The 16,703-nt window shown below is 38.8% G+C and overlaps 1 protein-coding gene across 4 annotated transcripts in view; it reads right to left on the reverse strand.

Annotated features, from left to right (window-relative positions):
- Nucleotides 1-6,171: 6,171 nt before the first annotated feature.
- RALGPS1 (Ral GEF with PH domain and SH3 binding motif 1) overlaps nucleotides 6,172-16,703 on the reverse strand; it is an 82,680-nt gene continuing 72,148 nt past the window's right edge. For 2 of the 4 annotated variants that reach the window (XM_014257987.2, XM_014257988.2), the window contains 9 exons: nucleotides 16,507-16,633; nucleotides 15,796-15,947; nucleotides 14,546-14,597; nucleotides 14,193-14,273; nucleotides 13,189-13,315; nucleotides 12,014-12,106; nucleotides 11,734-11,839; nucleotides 10,243-10,334; nucleotides 6,172-9,837 (listed from right to left, as the gene is read on the reverse strand). In XM_014257987.2, the coding sequence (XP_014113462.1) occupies nucleotides 9,808-9,837; nucleotides 10,243-10,334; nucleotides 11,734-11,839; nucleotides 12,014-12,106; nucleotides 13,189-13,315; nucleotides 14,193-14,273; nucleotides 14,546-14,597; nucleotides 15,796-15,947; nucleotides 16,507-16,633 (860 nt within the window). In that variant the 3' untranslated portion in view covers nucleotides 6,172-9,807. Of the gene's footprint in view, nucleotides 9,838-10,242; nucleotides 10,335-10,942; nucleotides 11,083-11,733; nucleotides 11,840-12,013; nucleotides 12,107-13,188; nucleotides 13,316-14,192; nucleotides 14,274-14,545; nucleotides 14,598-15,795; nucleotides 15,948-16,506; nucleotides 16,634-16,703 lie in introns of all 4 variants that reach the window. The other 2 variants (XR_001331894.2, XM_005529142.3) reach the window with 2 other exon arrangements.

A 16,703-nucleotide genomic window follows, 5' to 3' on the forward strand; every position in this document is an offset into this window, starting at 1 on the left:
AGTAACAGCAGCCACACCTACCAGAAAAACAAGTTCTCCTTCTCTTGAGCAAAGCACACAGTTGTGTTGCAAGAACTTAATTACAATTACAAGTATGTAAGTGAGTATGGAGTTGTTGAAGCAAATCAAACATTTTTCATCAATTTTTTTAAGGCTACTTAAATTTTCTTCTGAAAATTAATCTTGCATGTTGATACAAATCGAGTTCTCACACATACTTAAAAGGAATTAGAAAAATACACTATATATATACATATCTATATATATGTCTATCTATCTATCTATATATATATATCTGTATTTCTTGGACAAACATTTTTATCATAAAATGCTATAGGCCTAGTTAGAACATGTAGATACAGATTCTGATTAGGAACTGTGTAAGAGTGCTGAAACAACAGCAAGTTCTAGAAGCCAAGAAAAAGCAAAATCAAGAGCTCAAAGACACATCAGAACACCGAATCTTAAAGAAATTAAATATGTAATTATTTGACAAGTGTAATTCATGGTTTCCCCAATACAACTCATAAATTTTGCACTCCTGAAATAAACAGTACAAATATGTAGTCATAAAATACATAAAGTGTAATTAAGAACACTACATTTCTATTTCCTCACTACAGGGAGGGTAAAAGGGCAAGTTTTAACTTTAAAAGTATGTGTTCAGTATATTTAGATGAGTCTCTTTTATAGTAACAATATATTTCAATCTTGCATTTTTTAATTCCAATTAATATGCAACTAACCATGACACAAATTATGCACATTTGCTTTAACACTAAATTTAGCTAATGGTATCAATGGCTACTTTGCAGTATTCTCCTTAACTGTAAACAGGCTTTCTTCCTTCCCACCACCCTGATAGACTACAGTAATATCACCTCCTCGTCTTCATATTCATTACCTTTCTTTCAACAAAACAGTTGAATGCAAGGTAAAACCATGTCATGAGAAACAATCTTCCTTCAGCAATCATTTCTGTGCAGTTGGCCCAGTTTCCATTACTCTCTAGTACAGGAGACTAGAAATGTCTGTACCTTATCCACTTGTATGTGGCAACTAACAAGCCCTCACTGTTGTAAATTTTCTTTCCTAATGCATGCTAGGATATTTTTTGGAGATGCAACATATTGCACAGATACATCTGAGCTTGTCATCAGCCAACAATTAATATATCTGCCCAATCAACCAAGCAAGTGCAGTTACACAATGTGTTTTCTTCTGCAGCAAGGTCATAATAAAGAGCTCTTGATACGGTTAGAATCATGGAATGGCTTGGGTTGGACAGAGCTTTTAAATATCATCTGGTTCAAATCCCCTTGCTGTAGGTGAGACATCTCTCACTCAATTGAGCTGCTCAAATTAATCGTGTTTCTCCTTATTTCATTGGTCACAGTCCTAAAATTTACTCTAAAACCTTGTATGGGACCAAGAATGCACCTACAAACTTTCATCTATCTAAATCTTCTTTTTTTCCCCATCCTAAACCAAGGAATCACTCATGCTGAAGCCACATTGTACCACTACACTCACAACAGATTTATTAATCTCCCGTTATAGGTTCTTCCAATAGCTTGTCTTTTTAGAATTTTGAAATGGAGTTTTTTTTAATCACCTTCAAATTGGATGTTGTTTACACCTTTGCTGTCTAGCTTCTATTTTCAGATCTTCTTTTCCAACATCTTTCGAAAACCCCCCACAACTAGCACTGTTCTTACCAAAAGGTGGTATCAATTGCTAATTTAGTTCAAGAGTCATTCCTGAGTAATAATTAATCTCCCTCACATACTCTCTGCATTGTGGCCTTCCTTTGTAATTTATTTTGTTTGCACGGAGACAGCTGAAGGCTTTTTATGTTGCTCATTTCAGTATCTTGACAATGTCTACATTGCATTAAGATTTTCATAACTCTCATCTTATTACTTTTATCTCCCAGTCTAGGGTAAGGATAAAGAGCAACTGACAAGAGGTGAGTGCCGAGTTTCAGTTGCTAATATGTATTAGCTTCAGCAGTATAAGAACAATAAACAACCTAATCCTTGCTTATCCAGGGTCTAACTAAAAACCACCCACTGAAAACACAGCCTTACAGAACTTACAATTTTTGAAAAAAGTTATTCTCTATCCTTTTGTTTATGATTTTTTGTCAAAAGCAAAACCACAGATCACTAGTGCCTAAATAAGAATTACAAATATTAACAATCATTTACCATCTTTATCTCAGTTGCCTGTTGCCAGTCTCTTGATAGCTTCCTTTTTTCAGAAAGGTTCTTTGGATCTTATAAGAGAGGAAGGACACTAGTATGTCAAAGTCAGAATCACATTGTTTGAAGGATCAAACTGAAGGCAGTATTTTTCCACTAATAAAGTACTACTCTAAAAAATTCAAACTGTCTGTTTCTATTCTAAATACAAAGACACTCAGCTAGAACAATATATAGTGTTGTCATACAACACTATATACAGTCATTATACAGTTGTTTTACTTATTTTGTGCCATTAGAACTGACAAACCCCACACTTCCCTCTATACACTCAGAAACGTCTCCATTAACAATGTGCTGTACATCCCTAAGACAAACTCCTCCTATTGTAAACACTTAAACTTCATGTCTTTTGAAAAATCAAACAGATCGGGCAAAATAAAAACTGTGTGACATTTAAAAGACTGTTATTTCAACTTTTTTTCTTTCACACTCTACTTTTTTAGCTGGGACTGAGTTAATTTTCTTCCTAGCAGGGTGTTGTGTTTTGTGACCAAAGCAAGTGCTTCAAACACACCAATGTTTAGCTATCACTGAACAGTACTTACGCAGAGTCAAGGCCATCTCTTGTTTCTCCTGTGGCTCCCATCCCAGGAGTTGCATGGCACAAGAAGTTTGCATGGAACAAAGCTGGGACTGCTGAACCAAACCACCCAACATCATAGGATGCCATGGTCAGCCATCTAAGCTGGGGGAAGGAGGAAAGGGGGAAACACGCAACTTGACAGCATATGGCTTCCCAAATCACTGCTAAACCTGATGAAGTCCTGATTCCCTGGAAATGGCTAGAAACGTGCTGGCTAAAGGGACATGATGAATAGATTACACATTCTGTTTTCTATGCAGCTTTGCTTTACCTTTTAAAGTGTCTTTATCTCAGGCAAAGCCCAGAGGAAAACCCATGCTTGCCTGTCTGGTTCTATCCCCACCTCCACTGCAAGAGCAAGGGTGAGGGCTGAGCTGCCTTCCAGGATTAAGCCACAACACACAGCGGAACTATGCTTTGGAGAGCTTTTGCATTCTTCAAATCTAAACTCCACCCTTAGTAGGTATTCAGACAGAGATTCAGAAAAACGTGGCTTTGATAATTAATACATACCTTTAACTTACCGTTAGGTGGTTAACCCCCCTACTTAAAAATAATGCTACAGCTGATCACCATACTCCTATTTCTTGTGTGGAAATGAAATCCCGAATCTGTCGCGCTTCTCCTGTAAGCACTGCCAGTTACAGGCTCCGGAGCAGGTGCCGCTGCCTGACCACTACGCTCCCCGCTTACCACGCTTGCACACAGCCGGCAGCGTGCCCCGTCCCGCGGCACCCGCCCTTCCCCGCCGCCAAAGCTGTGCGAAGCTGAGCCGGCGCTACCGGAATCCTCGCGCCTCGTAGCTGGCTCTCCCTGCGGTACCGACAGCAGCAAACGCAACACGCCCCTGCGGCCCGGGGCCGGCGGGAGCGCCCGGTCCCCTCACGTCCCGCCCGGGCAGGCGGCGGCGGCTTTGGCCGCAGAGACGCCGCGGAGCCCTGGCCCGGCTGCAGTACCTCAGGAAGAGCCCCCGCCCGGCGCGGTCCGGGTGGAGCCCTCGGCGCTCGGGGCGGCTGCTCGTCGCTTCGAGCCTTGGCGGTGCCTCGGCTGTGCACGCCATCGGCCCCGGCTGTCGGCGAGCGGCCCCGAGGGTCTCGTCCGGAGAGCGACGGGGAGTCGGTCGCGGACGAAGGGAAGCCCGGGCGGGCCGCAGCCTTCCACCGCCCCTCTGGCCTCTCCCGCCTCTTTTCCAGGCTCCCCGAGGCATCGGCCGGGGACACCCCATCTAAGACCGCGAATGGACGCTAACGCGTCCGTGCCGGCTGAGCATTTTGGGAAGCAGGGCCTGCCCATCCCGCCGCAGATCCGGACGCCAGCGGCTCTAGAGCGCTGATAACCCGGGTTTCACATGCTGTGCTCCGGGGAAACGCTCCCACACAGCCTGGAAATGATCGGCAGAGACGGCACAAGTTGAAAAGAAGGACCTCAGCAGTGGTACACTGTTCTCGAAGAGGTCTCCGGATTCGACCCTGACTGTCAAATTAACTTGTGTGACAAGGAGAAACACAAGCTCTAGCATTATATTTTCAAAATGCAAGTCAATTAAAACAAAAAAGTACAGGGAAATTGATAATTACACAACGATAAAAATCCAGTAGTTAACTGGAGTCCAGTCTGCTTTTAGAGATAGACGTGATAGCTGAATCATTTCTACAATAAAATACAAGGTTGGCATTCGTAGGAGTCCTGTGGTGGGATTTTCTTTTCTAGTGCCAAAGGCCCTAAGTTACAGACCTTTGTTTCAATTATAGAGATCTCAGACACAGAGTGTCTTTATTTTCTAGTTTTGTGTTATTACAAAAAATGGAAACCATTTACTACAACTATCTTTCAGTGTTTCCAAGTGTTCCTGTGTGTTCCTTTGCATTCACAAATTACATTTTGTATTTTATTAAGACAGTAGTATCATTAACAAATTGTATGTAAAATAATTTAGCTAGATAGTTGTTTGCAGCTTTTATTCTGCAGAATTTGATGGACTTTTCTCTATATCTGTGCTAGAACAAATCTGTTTTCTGGCCTTCCTTGTTTGCTTTATGTTCAGTTACATCATGCTTGCAAACCCAAAACATGGATCATCTGAAGCAAGTAATCATTTGCAACACCAAATAATTCTCCCACCACAGTCTATTCTTCCTAAAACTTGATTTCTGGCAAAAAGAATATGGCTACAGGCAAAGTCTGTCAAAGAAATACAAAGGATACATCATCCAGTTCATGACTATGGGTACTTCTTATGGACCACTGTATTTTAGCTGATGCAAAATGGGTGTTTCCATCCTTTGTGATATAATTATCGGAGACGCCCTTACATCTGGGGTCTACTGAGACCTGTACACGTTGACTTTTTTTTTCTTTAAACACTCTCCAAGATATATTTTCTGACTTTGACTGACAGATCTTCAGAGTAATGGATCACAATTAACCATTAATTATTCCCGAAGAAAAACTAACACTGTGTGCTAGTGCCCTCCCTTGCACACCTAGCACTGCCTTGCAACCAGAGTAGGAACAAAGTTACTTAATATTTCATTTAGTTTTTTCTTTCCCAAGTTACAAGACAAGATGCTTGGACATAATGAGCATTTAATTAGCTCTTCAGTACTTTGGGTATTGTATGACAAAAGCACGTTACCTTATAATGAAATACAGCAATGCAGAAGATAGTCCTCTCTCCCCCCTGCAATTTGATTCCATAACAGTGTCAACCTGGGATATTGTGACTGTTAATTTTCCTTCCTAACATGCTCAATTTATTTTTTATCTTGCTACCTATGGAAAGGAGAAGAATTCTAGTCAATTTTCCCATTTTAACTGATGCTATTAGTGAAAATAACCATTTGATAGATATGAGAGACACTTAAAGAAGCTTTCTTTATAAAATATTTACAGTGAAACACTGGACATGACCCTGAGGGAAAATTGTATAGATCTGACTTACTTCCAAGACTGCTAAGTAATAAGCAAGTATTTAAACACTCTTCCTGTTTCTTGGGAATAACAGGAAAAGGAGTCAACTTCAGGAAAAGGATATATGCTTTCCTGTTCAGCTGCAGAAGTAACTTTTTTATATTAGCTTACTTTGCTATCATCTTCACATCATTTTTCTCTCAGACAACTGTTCATGAAATGATGTTTCTGCAGAAATTAAAGGACCTTCATTGCCAGTGATAATCTGGACTTTACTTCCTTTGCATAGCAAATAAAATCATAGAATGGTTTAGTTGGATCATACAGTCCACCTCCCCTGCCATAAGCAGGGGCATCTTCAACCAGGTTGCTCAGAGGCCTGTCCTACCTGACCTTGAACACTTCCAGGGATGGGGCATCCACCACGGCTTCGGCCAACCCAGTGTTTCATTACCCTTACTGCAAAAAATTTCTTCCATATATCTAGTCTGAATCAACCTTCTTTTAATTTTAAACTATTGTCCCTTCCCCTATCACTGCAGGCCCTACTAAAAAATCTGTCCCCATCTTTCTTTTAAGTCCCCTTCAAGTACTGAAAGGTGGCAATAACACCTCATTGGCACATTTTCTTCTCCAGGGGAAACAATTCCATCTGTTTCAGCCTTTCTTCACAGCTGAGGTGCTTCAGCTGATTTTTTTTTGTGGCCCTTCTCTGGACCCACTGCAACAGGTTCACGTCTCTCCTATATCAAGGACTTGAGAGCTGGATGAAGCACTCCACATGAGGTCTCACAAGAGCTGAGTGGAAGGGCAGAATCACCTCTGCCACCTGCTGCCCTTTTGATGCAGCCCAGGACATGGCTGGCCTCTGAGCTGCCAGCACACATGGCCAGGACATGTCCAGCCTCTCATATACCAGCACCCCCAAGTCCTTCTCAGCAGAGTTGCTCTTATCTGTTCATTAGAATTATGTCAGCCCCATCAAGGTTGTCCAGGCCTAGTCTTCAGGTGTGGGAACTGCACCACTCAGTATGGTGTCATCTGCAAACCTGCTGAGCTAAATTTTAAGGGCAAAGAAATGTAAACTTTGCTCTACTTCTTTGGAATTTCCACATCTCACTAGAAAAAGCTGCAGATTTGGAGGCTTTTACAATTTTATCCTAGAAATGTTGATTCTGTTGTATTTATACTACTAAATGGCTAGACAGTATGCTCTATAAAGTCTGTTCAATTATATTACCATTCATTCACAAATGAAATATGCATGCTGCCTTTGAGCTAAAACATTCCTTCTGTATCTCTACTATTCTTTTTCAGAATATTTTATTGTCAACAGCATACATACCACCCTGCACATTTTTAAACTTACAACCAAATGCTATTACTGTTGTAGTAAACAAACTGTTTTTACATTAAAGTATTTAATTAGCAAAACAATCATTATTATCAATGTAACAAACTGAAAAATGCAGCAACTTGATACAAGACTGAGGTAACAAAATACTTTGCCAAAATCCTAGATTCCAATGCCAGAGTTCTTACAGGTGAGACAGTTCACAGGAATTATAGAAAGAATCCTTTACACAAATGGCATGCAGTGGACTGCTGGAAAACACAGCCAAAAATAGTGCAACAGTTTCCACACAAAACAAACCAAAATGTTGAAACTGATTAACATTATAATGTGACAAGTCAGTCTCAGTTTGAAAACTAGTTTCTTTGCCTCATTTTAGTGCTATTTGGAAAAACATGCATTTTGGCACTGAATTACATCAAGATTGCACATTTAATAAACTAATAATATTACCTACAATTATTGCATTGCCACAATTCTGAAAATAGTTATTATGACATGATGTTTACTTTTACATAACTATTGAAGTTGTTCTCTTTGATGGAGGAAAACTTGTATGGTTTGTGATATTTTTTGTGAAAATGCTATAATAATCAATAATGACAGGCAACATACTGTATTTCAAATAGTAGCTTTCAGTTAACCATAGAAGTACTAGAATGACATCATAACACCTCTAATCAGCAGCTACAAACTCCTTAATACTTAAAGACTAATTTTAAGTTGTTTTAAGATGTTTTACTAGTATTCTTTCACTGCCAGCAATCTGAATTTCTCAGTACTGTGCAGCAATTTCACAATTGTGCTATACTGAAAAGATCTTTAATCTCATTGATGACTAATCACAAAAATCCACAGGTGCAGAATAATTCAGACTAGATCATAGTCTGACAGTCTGAAGTCATTTAGTGGTGACAGGATGTTAACACATTCAAAAGCTTCTACACCATCTCTAATGGTGTTAGATGCTCTGCCCTTGCACATAACCATGTTTTTCCTAGTTCAAAGTCGTCTTAAATTAGCAAAAAAATAAAAACTATACAAATATACATTTTGCATTACCACTCTTCTCACACAGTTCCTCGGTTATCAAATAAACTTTGTCAACTTTACGTAGACTTTCCCATGTCCCAGGATCTAAATGCAGTTGTCATCAGGAACTGGTTTTCTTGAAAAGCTGGTATGTATTATGCTTTCAGGATTGTAACATGAGCTCTTAAAAGAACAAATAATTTACTTTTGACCTACATTTAACAACACAGGTATTTTTTTCTCCTTATTGTTAGAGAAGTTTCAAAATAAAAATGTAGAAAATCATGGAAATCCACAGAATACATACTGCTAATGCTAGCTTGTTCTAGTAGAGGTTCTGCTCACTTAAACTAACTTCTACCGTGTTCCTGGTTTGTAAGCTAGAGGCTCACTTGTTAATTTCTCCTCTATGCGATCTTAGGAAAGTCAGAAGAGGTTTTCTGGTGATTGATGAAGTCTGAATAATGATGCTATATGGCAAAAGAGTTTCAAACAGAAAAAGTGACAAATTTAACATATGAACAGAAAAAGATTCTGACTGTAGGAGTGCCAGGGCACAGCAGGAATACAACATAGAGAGTTCCTTCAGAGGGGAAGGCCCAGAAATACTTTTGTTTGTTCGTTTGTTTTCTGGATATTGATGTGGAGACTTCTTTGTACTTGCTCCACTGTTAGATAGTCTTTCACTGCCACCATGATTTTATAATAGCAGTACCATCTACCAGTACTTATGTCCTGAAGTTGTAACATATACTGGAATTGATTGGAGCCAAGTCGTCCACAGAAGGACAGAACAGAAACAATGATACGGAGCCAGGACCATGTGATATATAACACCTGATTACCTGCTTCCTTGTACTGAGGGATTTGAAATGAACAATGTTCAGACTGAACTGAAACACCAAATTTATAAGCAACTATGCCACTGGTAAAAGAATGAAAGACAAATTTCAGCACAACATAAATTTAAACAGCCTTAAATCCATTACCAGGGTACTCCTGAGCAAAATAACTGAATGAAAAAAAAAGACCAACTGTCCTATGCCAAAATACATTTTTTCCAAATAGCTCAAATATGAACAGCAGAATTGTCCAGAGATTTGATAGAAAATTTGAGGCAGCCACATTGCTAAGCAACTCAGTGCACCTACATTATAAAAATGTTGTTCCACAATTTTCTATTCTAACTGACACTTTGCAGCAAGTTAACACTGTCAATCATTCTGTGCATTAGAAAGAATTGAAACCCAACATGGGCCAAATATTCTTCAGTCACACAAAGCAGCTTAACAATAAAAAGAACCATTTAAAAAAGAATAGGCAGAAGATATGATGCTCAGTTTGTGGTCAAATATCAGTTCATGCAGTCTCTGACCACAAATAGGTGAGGGCTCTAGAATCCTGCAGGAGTCAGGATTAATCTTCTGTCCATCTAACTTGCCTGCTTTCACTCAGTGCATGAGACTTTATCTGGTCCTAGGGACAACATTCACTTTCTGCTTTTAAAAGCTGTGTCAGAATAACTTTCAAGTTACATAGGAAAGTGCTGAAATATCTGTGGCTGGCTCATATCAGGAAAACCATTCTCCTCTTCCTCCTTAGAGAATAATAACCTGTTTCATCAGTTTGGCACTTGAAGTCACACCAGGTAGGAGAGGAAATTACTCGAATGACATTAGATTAGCAGGTACCTGGAAGAGATTGCAAATTACTCATAGAATTATTACATTTGGGAAAGATATCTAAGATCATTGAGTCCCTCCTAGTATGGTTGATTTCATTTTCCATAAGACAGTCCCTTCTAAAGAAGAGATGAAGTTATCTTGCTTGAAGCAACTGAGATTAGAGGTTATATGATCTTAAGGCAACCAAACCAATAGCCACACTGGAATAAAACCTGATTTGATGGGATTTCTCTAATTTTAAATAATCTTTCTTTCTTTCTCTTATTGAAAAATGGGTCAGTGTACAGAATGAAGAATTATGTCTTTCCCCACAGGAATGTGTATGCACGCAGATTGAAAAAGGTACCTTTTCTAGTAAGGATTTTCTGGAAAATAGGAAAAAGTGTGTAGAAATATTTTTCACAATCTTACCTGAGGCTTGTTGCTTTTGCACGCATCATCCAAATGTTTATGCCATAATATTGCATGAAACCTTGAACCAGTCTGAAACTTGTAAACATTGCCTACAAAAATAAGAAAATGAATGACTCTGAATTTGCAGACAGACATATAGTTTCAAAGGATTTTGATTTCTGTGTAGAAGCCAAAGTCCTGAAGTAAACTCTTAAATTAATTTGCACCTCAAATGCTCAAACATAATGCTGCTAGTGTAACAGAGCCCATGTGAGGCATGTTGCCCAGCAATTCTTGGGTGAAACAAGTATGAGAACATATGTAGCCTCATAGGCAGAAAGGCCAAATTACAGCCAGAGAAAATACCATGTAGGTCGGTGTGGGGCAAGAAAACAAAGAACACTTACTAATAAGAGAACAAAGACCATTTGGTTACGAAGTACAAGGACTATTCATCAAGGCAGGAGAGATATAACAAAGTTTCTAAACCATAACAGGCATCAGAACCTCAGTAGTTTGCAGACAAGAATTGTTATACAAGCACTTGATTTAAAGAAAAAAGGCTGATGTGAATATTAGGAATGTGATCCCTTACATTATTGGTTAGCAGACGCATGAACAGTTAGACTATTGGCTATCCAGGCACGTGATACTCTAATCTGATAGTGAAAATATTATAAAAGCTATATACACTTTTAATAAATGTTTCTGGTTATACCACAACTGGAGACTGTGCATCATTCATACGCCGCAGGTCAGATCTAATTTAATCCTGGCTTTCTTCTCATCAAGGCTTCTGATAAAGTTTTTCATATTTGTAAACTTAGTTTTCTTCAATGTCCTACTGCAAATTGTTTCCTGCAATCAAATATTTTGTGCATTTTAGTTAACACCCAGATGATGCACTTCACACAGTATATGGGACTCCATATCCAGCACCAAAGCTGAAAACATGGAAACTGAAGAAAGCCTCAAGAACCTGTAAGTAACCACTCAAAGTGCAAAATAACTTCAGGAGTTTTCTTATTTTTTGAAGTTTTCGAAGTTTAATCAAGGGAAAAGAATTATGGCACTGCAAAATTAATTATTATTAATTATTAAAAAGTAATAATTGCTTAGCAGACTTTGGTAAATGGTTTGATATTTTAATTGGCCTCAGTGTAAGTCAAGATTGGACACTGACTGATTTTAAGGAAGCTATTCAGAGACTTGGAGAACAATGTCTGGAGACACATGGACATGCTGCAATCTCATATTGGCTGAGGAATTTCTGCAAAACTTACAGTAACTGTCAAAAGAAAGGAATCTCCCAGTAGGCATCAAAGAAGCACCAAAGCATATTGTAGAAATACATTCCATTTAATTTGTACCATCCCTTGCAAATTCTGTATTGAAGATCTCCCTCTTATGAGTGCCACTGCAAGTTCTGTTATCTACAAGCTCATTAATAGATATTAATCTACTTTCAGTTACAGAAATGTAATGCAGACATTGTCTTTCAATACAAACCTTTGTCAGGATTATTTAGCTGGAAAATATCAGGATGCTCTGGGTCATCAGGCAGTGCCACCATCCAGCCCACAATGGAGACTTTTTTCCCAGGTGTAGATTTATACTGGAAAAGACACACAAGTCAGTGATAGCTGAGACTGTAGCAGAGAATAACTTTTTACTGCAGAAGTTGTGCAGAAATATGGCTTACCCTGAAACAGAAAGTACAGTTTGGATGCCTTTCCAGATATACTTATGAGTATTCAATATTTGGTTTTAAAATAAATTAAAAGCTTACATGTTTTCTTTCAGTGCCTCTTAAAGCTTTTGCTCCAAAGTACAGAAGAGTTGATCCTGAAAGCATGACCCAGTATCTAGTCCACGAGGAGAGCTGAATGGAAAAGGAAAAAAAAAAAATAAAATAGGAAAAATTCTGCATATCTCTGACATTTCAAAAATCTATTCACAGGCAAGTCCAAGTGCTACCAAAGTTAATTTCAGAAACAAGGAATGAAGATAAAGAGTGTCTCCTTGTGTAAATCAGCCTAGCTACCTAAATCTTGATGGCTGCCTGAGAATACAGTCCTTCTTAGTTGGGTATCTCATAAAAGTATCAGTACTAATTGTTTAGAGAATAGTGTTATGCCTTCTGCTGTACAGATCTTAGACTCTTGATGAAAAAAAAAAGAAATTACTGAGTTGACAACTGTGCAATTCTTCACACCTTCTAGCTCTGAATTGAACTGGGTTGCATGTGAAATACATCAATCAACTCTACAGAAAACAAATAAATTATCAAATGCATAGGACTAGAACCATGTGAAACCCCTGAATTCAGGTTAGAAATGAATTGCCATGACTTTGGTCCTATGGGTAGCTGCCCTGCAGCCTTTCCATTTTAATGCAGTACCGTAGAAGCACCAAAATATATTGTAGAAATATGTTCAATTGAATTTGTACCCTCCCTTGAAAATTCTGTATTGAAGATCTTCTTCTGTCTTTTATGAGTGCCACTGCAAGTATCTACAAATCTACAAACTCGTTAAAAGTTATTAATCTACATCCTGTCACAGAAATCTAATGCAGACATTATCCATCCTGCAATATCTGCCTTTGTCAGGGTTGTTTAGCTGGAAAGTATCAGGGTGCTCTGGGTCATCAGGCAGTGCCTCAAGATTTATTTCTGCCCTCACAACACTGCTTGCTAATTACACAGTTGCTTCACTCCTGCTCTGTTGTCACAGTTAGAAACATGACTTGCAAATGCAGGGAGAAGCAAAGTGGCTGTACAACAAATGACACACAAAGGTAACAACCTTGTTATAACCTGGTTACAACTTTGATCAGAAAATCACAATTGATAAAACCATTGTTTTGTGTGGTATCAAGCTGCAGGTTTAATCTAATCCTGAAAATTAAAACAGCCACTAATGAATTAGGACTGTAGGAATAATTATAATTACAATCACTTACAGTAGGTTTCTTGCCTTCTTTGAGCATTGTTTTTCTTCTTAATGGCCCTTCCATGGTAATGACTCCTGTGGAACCACCTGCTGTGCAGCTGCATGCACCTGTTGGGCTGGAGAGACAAAGCATTCCTCTATGTATTTGAGAAGAAAAATAAGGACGATAAGTAAGCAATATAATTTAGCTCTAAATACATCTATCCTGCACTGCTTTATGTATATTGTGTCATCTGATATGTGACTCTAGATTATGTGTTTCCCTAGCCTAGCTATCAAATAGGAACCAGGAACTTTCAAGAAGGTTCTGTTCTGGGGGCATAGACATAAAAAAATAAAACAGAATAAATACTGAAACCCAGAGTCAAAGGGAAAACAGGCAATTTTCTTTTTTATTCTGGTAAATTACAGAAATTACCTGAATTTCTGGAAATTTTTGGCTTACAGTTTTGGCAGTAAGAGTTCCCACAAATGTTATTTTACATAAAATGAAAATACCTTGCCTAATTGGAAAAGAGTTGGGAAAACTACATAAAAATAAATCAAAAAATTATTAAAAGTAAGTTAAGTCATTTATTGTACAGAGATTACAATAGTTTTTCCGTTTCCAGAATGAACATAAAACTTCCCACATACAACACTGAGAAAGAGATACAACTGATAGAACCCAAACACAAGCAGTTAGCACTGTTGACTCACATGAGTCAAAGATGGCCTTCATGAGAAATCTGCTTCTGTAAAGGTTTCATGAAACCCTAAGTAAAGCCTAGTTTTCTGCAAAACGGAAACCAGACATCATTAGTTAAATCAATAGCTAAACTGAATTTCATGTCAATGGGCCCAAACCCTGCTTTAGCTTTAATAGGAGTTTTTACAAGCAGGATGGGGACACTTCATAAATTGTTATGGTCATACAACGATATTTGGACACAAAGTACATTACACTAGGAAGACATAAAGACCTAAATTGAAGTTTAGCATCATACAATGAAAGAGGCAGACCCTGAACTGTACCTGTATACACAGCTTCGACTCCGAGGAGAATTCCGGATTGGTACCCTCCAGTTAGGCCCCAGTGTGGCATATAAACGACCCCTGTTTGTGAATGCAAATATCTGATGAGGGATATTCTAGTTCGAGACTTCAACAGTTAGGGTTTGGTAAACATGACAGATAGCTCCCAATCTTTTCAGGTTCAATACCTTTACAGTGCTTTATTTTAAAATGTTTGCCATTTTTTTCCTAACTAATCAATAATTTGATAAAAGTAACTATTGATTTAGGGCTTACCTATGTTAGGGATCATTTGTGAATTTCTTAGCTAAGTCTGTAGAGTGCTCAGTGAGTGTACATGAAGACTAACTCACCTTTCAAGCCCTGACGGCAGCTCCTCACTAAATTCTGAGCTTTCACTGCTATCTAGAAAGAGAGTAGTACAGAGAAGGAGTAAGAAAACCACCCATGGGAAAATACAAAGCCAATGTATGTGGATCACCAGAATACTCTTTTATATAGTATCGTGGACACCGCTTACTCAAATCATGTTTTGAAAAAGAAGGGTTCAGAGTTCATGGTAAAACCCGTAGCTGGAAGAGGCTTACATAAGCCACTCCATTTACAGTATCTCACTGTTAACTTATGTTACTGCTGTGTTTTCATACCATTATTTTAATTTTCATCATGCTTCTACTTCAGAAGCTGAGCACTTCAGGTACATAAAATCTAGCTCCTCTGCAAGACAATATTTCTACCATAATGTTCGTTGATTGAAGTTATTAGGTATGGTGTCATGGTTTATTTTCAAGACACCAACACACCCCTAATAGAGGATATGTCAGCTATATGCTGCTGCTAGGAGTTATTAAAATATATATATGACAATATTAATAACTGAAGTTCCTATTTCTCCTTCAAGCCCACCACCCACTTGTCCCTCCTTTTCTGGCACAACTATTTAGCTCAGTTTTAATTTTCCCAGGACTGATCTTCTAATGCTCAGTTTTAACACAGTGAGCTGTGCCTGTATTTTCAGAAATACAAAGATCATCTCAGTGTCTAACTTGGTCAAGTAATGTGCTTTCTTTCACAGTGTATTTCCTATTCTAGATATAGCCTGAGTCTCTTAAAAGGTGACTTTCTCCTGCTTAGAACACAGATTCTTGATCACTTTTCTGATATTGTAATAATTTTTAGTTAATTATAATAACATAATGTGTTCATTTTATCTTTCTTTTTAAGTCTCAGAGAGTACTGCCAAACAATTCTTCCATCTTCTAAAACATATAGTCAAAATTAAAGCTTTCTTTGTGTAAAGGTAGCTTTTAAAATATATATCCACTTTTCCCCTGGTAAAAGCTGATGAACACTTTGTGTCACACACGGAGCATCTACAAAACCAATCTTCTTTCATCCCACTTTTACCAAAAGCATCAGTGGATAATTGAGGAAAGCTGAGGTAACATTAACCAGGCAGCAGTCCTTATCTAATTTCATCCATGAAAATAATCAGTCTTTGCATGGGAACTAATGATCTTCCTAGTTTTCTACTTTCAGCTGTGTGTGAGGCTGCAGCGCCGTGGGACGGGCACGGGGCTGTGGCTCTGCACGCACACGGTACCTCTGGAGAGCCCGTTGGCGAGGCGCGTGCCGGGCGGGTGGCCGTGCGCGGGGCTGTGACACTCCAGGACACTGTCATCCAGCAGGTGCCGCGGCCGCTCTGTCGGGAAGGTGGCGCTTTTGCTCTCCACGACGCTCAACTGACACATCATACTGGAACATGGAAGATGAGAAAAACATTAAACCCCTCTTATGTCATATAACAGCAATCCTTGGCTCGCACTATTTCCACTCGGCCTCTGCCTCATCAGCAGGATATTAAGGAGCAGGCAATTATACACTACCACTTACTGTACATATAGATGCTCCTTTACTACCAAAATGAGTTTCAGATTTTACTTCTCTTTGTCAGTAACAATTATTAAATTTCTGCAGCTGGAAACTTGTAAATGTTTTGACTCCTGTCCATACAAAACCTGAACATCCTTGGTGGCAGCAAAAGCAAAAACCCAGAAAAAGAAGACATCAGGAATCCAGAGACCAAAGTGGAAAAGGAATTTTCAAGTATTGCCAGTGTCTGGCACTAGCAGAGAATAGAGTCAGCAAAAATAACAAAGTGTCAAGAGAAAACCTAGAGAATACATAGTAAAGCCTAAACCACTCTTGCAATACAAGAAATGGAAAGGACAAATGCTGGCATTTTCTCTGCTGCTATCTTAAATTTTTATGACACATGTAACTGCCTAAGCATGAGATAGCTGGGATTACGCACTTGTTTCCCAGGCTGTGACTCTTCCGGTGCCTTGGGACGGGAGGCGTAGGTAGACTTGCTGCTACTGAGGCATCAGGACATGTGGGTCTCCTGCTGAATTTCATAATTGCTGACAGCTCAGATGGACCTAAAAGACAGAGATTACTTAACACTGAACTGATGCAAATCCCAGAAATTTAATTGGCTGGTGCGTTTAG

This window comes from Pseudopodoces humilis, chromosome 22 (genome assembly GCF_049639895.1).
Source record: "Pseudopodoces humilis isolate 2021_Gansu_Grassland_sample_001 chromosome 22, ASM4963989v1, whole genome shotgun sequence".
Classification (NCBI taxonomy): Eukaryota; Metazoa; Chordata; class Aves; order Passeriformes; family Paridae; genus Pseudopodoces; species Pseudopodoces humilis.